Here is a 9,152-nt window from a genome sequence, read left to right as displayed (position 1 = left end):
TTGCATTTCGTTTTTTGGGTTTTTTTTTTTTTTTTAACTTCGTTTTTGAGAGAGAGAGTGTGTGCGTGCTAGCAGGGGAGGGGCAGAGAGGGGGAGGGAGAGGAAGACACGGGGTCGGAAGTAGGCTCCAGGCTTCGAGCTGTCAGCGCAGAGCCAGACGCGGGGCTCGGACTCATGAGCCGTGAGATCGTGACCTGAGCCGAAGTCGGACGCTTAGCCGACGGGGCCACCAGGATGCCCCCAGAAACGGCACTTCAGGACCCTGCCGCTTCCAGGCCGGTCGCACATCTGTCCTCCCACGGGCCGCCTGGAGGCAGCCACACAGGCCAGAGGCCAGGAGAGGGGAGCTGGTGCCCCCCTGCCTCCCGCAGCTCCCGGAGCCCTACTCCTGGTGCAAACAGCTGCTCCCTTGCCGGGCAAGACTGGACAGTGCGACTGCAGTCTCGTGACAGCGCAGTAACTCCCGGAGCACTGTCATTTGTGGAAATTCTTGGGGCAGCTGAGCCCACGGCCGAAGAGCGTAAGCCACAGGAGAGAGAGAAACAGCAATGGTAACGGCAACAACAACGATGCCAGCGAAAATTGGTTTTTCGTCACGCGCTAGGCACCGTGCTGAACGCTTCGGTCTCCGAACGCCTCCAAGAGCTGGGTCCTGTTCATCTCCATCGCGCAGAGGGGAAGACCGAGGCTCAGGGCGTGAGCAACTCGCCCGCGGTTACACAGCTGGGAAGTGGGGGGGTGGGGGCTGGGGGTCCAGGTGAGTCTGCACCTGACGGCAGAGCTTGAACTATCTGTGAGCGAATTGCTTGTCTGAGTGCCAGGCGACTGCGCAGTCAGTCACGGTCCGCTTTGCTCATTCTTCTCTTGCATCCAGCGCGGGGCGTCTGAGGGATCCCTAGAACCTGCAGCCGTGGGGCTCCGGGGCTCCCTCGGGGGGCAGGGTTCCACGGGGGTGGCCTTCTCGACACAGGGAGCCCAGGGCTTCCAGGAAGAGTTTTCTGAAGGAGGACGACACAGCGTTGTTCAGGACAGGGGTCACCGCTGAACTGACGAAGAGGGTGTCTATCACCAGGTAGGCGTAGAGTGTGCTGGCAGAGAACCCCAGAAGGTGTGTCAGAAGGCCTGCGCCTCCTCACGGCCTCTACCCCTTTCTCCTGGAGACCGCGCCTCTCCTCCAAAGGGCCAGGTGAGGAGGGCCCGGTTTCTGCTCTTGGGAAGCCCCATGTGACCTCAGCAACTGTCCCATCCACACCAGCTGCCCCTGGCGGACGCGCTCCACCCAGCCTCTGAGTCCCTGCTCCCCGTGCGCTGTTCCCAGGCCCCTGCTGGCGGACGGGGGCCACTGTCTTGCCCACTGAGACGCCGGGAGCTTCACGCAGCTGGGTGTGGTCCACGAGACGTGGCTTCACTGAGCAGTGAAGCCATGCACCTTGTCACGGAGAGTCTCTGAAGCGGAAGGGCTTTGCACGTGCACGTGTGTGCGAGGGGCGCAACAAGGCGATCTCGAGAAGAGGCACCTGTCGACACAGCTGTTTCCTTGGAGGCTACACGGGCCTCTCTTCTCTTGGATGTTTGCCTTCCTCTTGCGATCAGGCACACAGTGAATTCGCCAAGGAAGACAGTGGGTTCTCTCCTCTTTTCCAGTTGTGTCACAAAGGGCGTACGTGGTCTGGTCTCTGTCCAGGGGGCCCTTGTTAGCGCCTCGACTCACGGCTCTGAGGCTTCCGCCCCTCTCCTTGCCATAGCACAGCCCTCCCCCTGCCCCAACCTGTGGGCAGCTCTATCCTGTGGTCAGGATGCCCGTAGCCTTGATCACCACTAAGATCTCTCACTCGCGTGGCCTTGAAATTGGTAGATAACGCCTTGTTCCCTACCCCCAGCTCAGAGAATTTGAGGGCACAGACTGGACAGGACCAGCTTGAGTGGAGGCCAGAGTTCCAGAGGGCCCAGCGACTGGGAATCCCTGCAGAGAGCATAGAAAGTCCCAGGCGCAGCCCAGTGGCCCCTTCCCTACGTGCTGGGGCCCCTCCGCTGCACCAACCCAGTCCACCCATCGTTGGAGACATAGCGGTACATGAGCCTGCGGGTGTGGGACGGCATCCAGCAGGTGATATACACGGCCACAATGGCTCCTGCACAACAGCGGGGAGGGACAGAGCGACAGAGCAAACGTACTCAGTTCTGCCGTCTCTAGGGAGGAGGACGCCAAGCTTACAAGAGCATTTCCCTAGAACTCGTTCCTGGAGTCCAAGGGTCGGAAGGGAGCTGTGAGGCTATCTGACACCCTCCTCTCTCGATCTGTAGCCAAATCTGAGGTTACCCCCATGTCTGGGTGAATATCCACTTTAACTCCCACCTGCACACTGACAAGCTTCTAGAAACTTCCACAACCTCTATAACCCCCTCCTGGCCACTGGAATATGCTTTTAACTCCGGGATAGCTATTCCCACCTGATCGTCTAACTGCATAGATAACTCTGCCTCATCAAACCTCTTCTGTTCCTTTTTCTGATTGACTGATGGCCCCACCAGCCATCTAGCACTCAAGCCGTAAGCCAGAGAGTCTGTTCATTTTTCCATTACCCCCTAGGGCCAATCTATTAAAAAGCTCTTCTTTAGGATGTCTTGATTCCTCTGTTCTCACCTCTACTACCCCACTCCAGGGGCTCCTAGCTCCCCTCCCCCGGACTATGATGGCAGTCTCCCACTTGGTCCCTCTGTCGCTAACCGTCTACCCCTTCCCTCCCCTCCTCCCCACCTGCCGTGACTGGCAAATCCATTCTGTTGTCCGGTGTGGCCTCTGGACCAGGATAGCGACGTCAACCGGGAGCCTGGTAGAAATACAGAGTCTCGGGCCTACCCCGAGCAACCGAATCAGAATCTCCAGGTTGGGTCCGAGCAGCCTGTGTTTTATAGCTCCCCATACTGTTTTTTTTTTGTTTGTTTGGTTTTGGTTTTTTTGCTCACTTTTAAAAACAACTTAAATCCAAGTTAACATCCAGTGTAATAAGGGTTTCGGTAGAATTTAGTGATTCGTGACTTAGATATAACACCCAGCGCTCATCCCAACAAGTGCCCTCCTTAATGCCCATCACTCACTTAGCCCATCCCCCACCCACCTCCCCTCCAGCAGCCCTCAGTTTGTTGCCTGTATGTAACGGTCTCTCACGGTTTGCCTCCCTCTCTCTTTTTATTTTCCCTTCCCTTCCCCTGTGTTCATGCTGTTCTTAAGCACACACAAGTTTGAGAAGCACTGCGTAACCCACGTGCCAAAGATTTCTGGGTAGAACATCTCAAAAGCAAACCTCCCTGCATTCTTGGGCGTTGACTCTCAATGACTGCCTGTTGTCTATGGAAGAAGGTCCAGCAGCGTCACGTGCTCCCTCTCTTCCTGTCACACCATATGACGTTTGGCTCTTACGTTTCTGTCCCGCGTCCAGCGCTGTGGGTTAACGGGAGCAGAGACCTGATCTCTTATTCCATGTTCCCAGACCTTAGTGAGGGCCTGCGTTACCGCAGGTGTTTGGAGAGACCTCGGCTTTCTCGTGCCTCTTAATGTCTCCCCTACAAGGCCAAGTTTACCCAGGTTCTTAGGAAAACCAGCCAACAATCAATGTTGCAGGAAAAGTGGGGAGCTGGTGGGGAACTGGGTGGGGGACCCAGCCGGTCTGAGCCCTCAATGCTGGGGCTGCGGGTCCCTGACTACAGCTGCTCCTTGCATCCATCCATAGACCAGGCTCCCTGAAATGTAAGCAGGTATTCACTTGTCTTTATGTATTACTCCCTGGAGCAGGTGAGGGTTTCGTGTGTGGAATTCTCGTTCTACCCCCGTAATCATACCACCAAACCTTATAGAAGCCTGTTGGCGACCACACGATCCCCTGGGGCTGGAGAGAGAGGTGGTAACTTGCTCAAGGTCACTTGGCCAGGGATCAACGGAGGCAGCCTGGAGCCCCATCCCTTCCTCTCGTAGCAGTGTCACCAAGTACTTAACTGAGACCCTGGACGCTATGCTAGAGGCCGCGGAGCTGGCTGGAGTCCTTGTGTCTCACCAGGCTGGTGTGGCCCTCCAGGGGGAGCTTCCTCCTCTCCTTGCTCATTAGCTCCACGTGGTTGGGGATGGGGCTGCCGGGGGCAGAAAGGGACGGCACCTGGGAGCTGAGGGCCACCAAGTGGCTCACAGTGATCCCGATCAGGAAGGCAGTTAACGCCAAGGGGAGCACGAAAGACACCAGCACGTTCACCTGCAAAGGTAATTCCAAGGCTTATGACGGCCCCAAGGCTCTGTGATGCTGTGGTCCTCAGGCTGTGCCCAAGGCCCAGGAATCTGCAGCAGCAGGAGGGGGCGGGGGGTGACAGCAGGGTTATAAAGTGAAGTTGAGAAAATTCTCAGAAAGATGAGACAGCAATAAAGGGAGAGACAACATTTGGGATTAGCTTAGGACACTTATCTAAGTAATGGTGGTGCTAGAAAGAAAACAGAAGGGAGGAAATCATTTTTTAAAATAAGCCACTTTGGGGGCGCCTGGGTGGCTCAGTCGGTTAAGCGGCCGACTTCGGCTCAGGTCATGATCTCACGGTCCGTGGGTTTGAGCCCCGCATCGCGCTCTGTGCTGACAGCTCAGAGCCTGGAGCCTGTTTCAGATTCTGTGTCTCCCTTTCTCTGACCCTCCCCTGTTCATGCTCTGTCTCTCTCTGTCTCAAAAATAAATAAATGTTAAAAAAAAATTTAAAAAAAATTAAAAAAAATAATAAAATAAGCCACTTTGAAGAAAGTTTTTTCCAAAAGTGAGGTATAGAAGCTTCCAGACTGAAAGGCTGCCTGGGGGCCCGGAAAAAATGGATAAAAATAAGCCCCCATCAAGGCACGTTCTTAGGACTTCTAACACTCTGTGGATAAAGACCTTGAAAGACACCAAAGGGATAAAACAGGGCACATGAAAAGGATGGGCACCAGAATGGCATTAGATTTCTTTAAGGCAACAGTGGGAGCTAGAATATAGAGGAGCGATTCTTTACAATTGGAGAGGAAAAGCGGCTTCTGTCTAGAATTCCGTGCCCGGCCATCTTACGGCAAATGTGAGGATAATCCAGAACGTTTCCAGACGTGGAAATTCTCAATTTTTCACCTTCTTCTGTGGGCCTTCTCTCAGGTGACAGGAGGTTACGAGAGCGTATGTTCCGCCAAAATAAGGTTGTACGCCAATAAAGGGGGAGACCCGGGTCCAGAAAGAGGGTGTCTGCTGGGAGAGCAGAGTGACGTAAGATGTTGGCTGTGCATCCGGTGACGCTGGGGTGGAAGGGGGGGCGACTGAAAGATGAACTCGTGGTTGACTGGATGGCTCTGAATACACTGAAATAGTATTTATACTTCTGGTAGAGAAGTTAAAAATGCATGAGAGACAGATGCACAGGAACCAAGCAAATTAAAAAACATTATTAAATGCTATTTAATTAATTAATTTATTTATTTAGGAGAGAGAGAGAGAGTGAGCAGGGGAGGGGCAGAGGGAGAAGGAGAGGGAATTCCAAGCAGGCTCTACACTCAGCACAGAGCCCGATGCAGGCCTCGATCTCACAACCCCGCGACCGTACCCTGAGCCGGAATTGTGTCGGTTGCTCAACCGACCGAGTCACCCAGGCACCCCTGAAAACAGACCATTATTAACAGCAAGGAAGCAGAGGTAATATTGGAAAGGCAACGCAATACAAATGTGCGACATGGTTCATCTGTGAAGAATGTTTTAACATAGTCACAGGGTGTAAGTGCAGAGCACAAGACTGACTTTATACCCTGACGGAATTAACACCGGAGGAGGGGTAGGGGGTGCGTGCGGGTGCACGGCGTGGAGAGTAGGGATGGGAAAGTCAGAGGGCGGGACGCTCTCTTTCTTTCTCCCGCTAGAAGACACTGGATAAAATGTGCAAACTGTGAAATCAAGCAGGCGCGTTCTTTAGAAATGTGTAGGAAGGGGCAGCAAGAGGTGAGGGTGCCCGGCAGCTGCCCCTCGACAAAAGAATATAGACCGAAGTGTGCAGGGGTGGTAAGGGGACAGCTGTTTTACACAACAAGCCTTGTTTTTTTATTTGGTAATTTTTGATTTATACAACAAGTTTATTGTATGATACCCTGCTTTTTAAATGTTTTAATGTTTTAAAGTCCAAAATATTTGTATTATAGCGCGCCTGGGTGGCTCAGTCGGTTACGCGTCCGACTTTGGCTCAGGTCATGATCTCACGGTTTGTTGAGTTGGAGCCCCACATCGGAGTCTGTGCTGTCAGCACAGAGCCTGATTCAGGTCCTCTGTCCCCCCCTCTCTCTGTCCCTTCCTTGCTGGTTCTCTCTCTCTCTCTCAAAATAAACTTAAAAAAAAATCTACAAAGTACATGTGTTATAGAGCTTTTCCTCATTGGTTCTGTGTCAGCATTTTTAAAAACCTGAGCATTTTAATAGTGCTTTAAAATCAGTACAAAATATCTGGGTTGGGTGCTGTACCTCTTTAAGGAGTCCATCATTCATGCTTTTTTCTTGATGGATGCTCACAAATCAGCACCAAGAGGAAAATAAAACACTACGTGGGACATAGTTTTGAGTTTGTTGTAGAACCAAGCAGCATTTTATCAACAGCATCATACTTACTATCAAATTGTCACTTTAATCCTAGACAAGACAGAAGTGGAAGGTAAAAATATATTCATGCATTAGTTATTAATCTTGGGGAGTTTTGAAATATTTGTGGAAAAACTGTACAGTTTTTTGTACTTTCAATAACGATGAGACATTTTCTTCGTCAAAAACAAAACAAAACAGAAAAACAACCCGCTGATGAACATGGACGATGAATGACAAGACACTAAAAAGGAAGGTGGACCAAAAAAATCCTAATTTGAGCTCGGTTATTTTGTTGTGTTAACATAGACTGTGTGTCTCAAGTTAAACATTTCTTAAATATACCATTTGTTGAATAATGCTGTTAGGCTGAAGGAATTCACCAGTAGAACGTCAAAAGCTTGCCTCTGGCGGATTTCAGTTTCTACTGCCTTGGTCGGTCTGCAGCACATAAAGTAAGCTATGCAAGCGACATATTCACAACACAGACCATGCTTGGCGCTTCCCCCTCCCCGAGCCCAGTTCCAAGATAGGTACAGCCTGGAAGCTACTGCCTTAGTCTGTGAAAACTGGCGGAACTTGGCTACCAGGCCTTTTGAGCATGTAGTTGCTTGTTCATTGTCACGGCCACAACAGGGTGCAGCAGGGAGCTAGAGAGTCAGGTCTAAGGGAGGGGCTGCAGTGCTCTGACTATTCAGCCAGATCATTCCGCTGGAGCTCAGAGCCTGTGTGGAGGTTGCCGAGAGGTAGACGGGTGCCCTACACATGCTGCTCCGTGGCTGTGATGTGCTTGGGCCAGCATGGCGGCAGGCGGTGTGTGGGCTGGACTGATGCGGTCTCGGGTCACCAGTGGCCCACCTGATGTGGCAGAAGGAGCAGCTCCCACTGTTGTCAGTGGGGTCCCTCCTCCTGACTGCTGTCTGGAGCCCCTGCGTGATCACTCCCATTAGTATCATTCCCGTTCTGCTTGCCGGTGTGTTTTGGTTTTGTCTCCTTTAGCATCAGGTCCAGATTGGAAAACCTGCAGAAATGTCTGATATAGAAAGCGGATTTTTAAAAACGAGGGATCCTACCCTGTCAGCTCTGAGTAATTCTCCGTGGTGACCACAGTAAGCGTCTTCTGAAGCCAGCGGAATGTTTTCTAATCAGGTTTAACTTTATATTTTTCCAAATTCTTGGTAAGGCTGCAAGTAATCTATGTATTTCTTCTGAAATCCTTCATTAATATTGAATATTCAGGCCTCTCTTTTATATCTCCACAAAATCCCATTAAGTTGGATATTCTGTAATGGGACTGAAAATGGCTAGTTTTGATGATAAAAAAAAAGGCTGGGTTATGAAATCTACATTTTTAGAGCCCCCCCCCCCCCCCCCCCGTACCCTGTAATTCTCCTACCCAGTAATGTTTGGTCCCCACTTTTGTAACACTGGGAAGAGTGTAGACTTTCAGAATTAAGTTTTGAATTCTAATCTGGGCTTCTCTTAATGCTTCATCTCTGCCAAGCCTCTCCCCAAGTCCTCTGTAAAATGGGAAATGCGACCCAAATTTCTGCGGAGATCGCGAGTATCAGAAGTGAAAACACAGGCCCCGAGCCTGCCTCCCCCTTACCTGAATGCAGACCTGGAGCGTGGCGCGGCTCACCAGCACCGTGCACACGCGCGAAGCGGGCTCCGGCTCCCCGCCAGCCTTCTCCAGCTCGTGCTTCTGCCCCGTGATGACTGCCATGGGCAGGGCGAGGCGGCCCAGAGGAGCGACAGCAGGCGGCGGGTGCGGCGCGGCGACAGCAGCCGGCGGGCGCGCGGGGGCTGGCGCACGGCCAGGAAGCGCTCGGCGCTCGGGCCACCTACGCTGGGCACCGTGGCGTAGGCGCACGGCTCGCGCACGAAGTAGTAAGCGCGGCAGCCCGGGTCGCCGAACACCCAGGGGTAGTGGAACCACACGAAGTTGAAGAGCTCCGCGGGCACACCGACCGGCCACAGCGGCAGCGCCGAGAGCGCCAGGCTGAATACGTGGTAGCGCAGGCGCCCCGGGGGCCCGGGGCGCCCCTTCAGCACCACGCGCACGGACAGCGCACTGCCCGCCAGCGCCCAGCGCCAAGATGAGCGAGCAGAGAGCGGCGAACAGCACCTTGGCCCAGAGGCGCGTGTCCACACCCAGCCGGGCGTCCAGGCCCAGCGCAGGGCCAGGGCTGGGACTCGGGCTGCTGCTCTCCATTCCTCCCCCGTGGCCAGCGCTCCCTCCCTCTCCCTGCGCCGAGACCCGGCCAGCTGCCCAGGGAGGAGAGCGAACGCCTCCTGTTCTCCCTGAACCTCCGGAATGGGAGGACCCGCCCCCGCCAAGGGCGTCCCTGGGCCAACACCGGACCGGACCGGACCGGACTGGACAGCGAGCGTGAGCCCGTTCGGTGCGTTTACATTTCTCCGCTCAGTTCAACCCAGGGAGCACTGTGCTGGGTGGAAGGTGATACGGAGGGGTTGGGCCCCACTTACCGGATGGGTGACTTGGGGCACGTTTTTTTTTTTTTTTTTTAACCCTTCTCGA

The 9,152-nt window shown here is 53.4% G+C and overlaps 1 protein-coding gene across 1 annotated transcript; it reads right to left on the bottom strand.

The window, feature by feature from the left end:
* Positions 1 to 837: 837 nt before the first annotated feature.
* On the bottom strand, positions 838 to 8,825 carry NTSR2 (neurotensin receptor 2). The gene is given in 7 exon segments (XM_042930344.1): positions 838 to 930; positions 932 to 1,088; positions 2,042 to 2,132; positions 3,995 to 4,244; positions 8,220 to 8,350; positions 8,353 to 8,692; positions 8,694 to 8,825. Coding segments are annotated over 7 exon segments (1,194 nt in total).
* Positions 8,826 to 9,152: the final 327 nt, after the last annotated feature.

This window comes from Panthera leo, chromosome A3, assembly GCF_018350215.1.
Source record: "Panthera leo isolate Ple1 chromosome A3, P.leo_Ple1_pat1.1, whole genome shotgun sequence".
Taxonomy (NCBI): domain Eukaryota; kingdom Metazoa; phylum Chordata; class Mammalia; order Carnivora; family Felidae; genus Panthera; species Panthera leo.
This window is presented reverse-complemented; position numbering and strand designations above follow the sequence as displayed.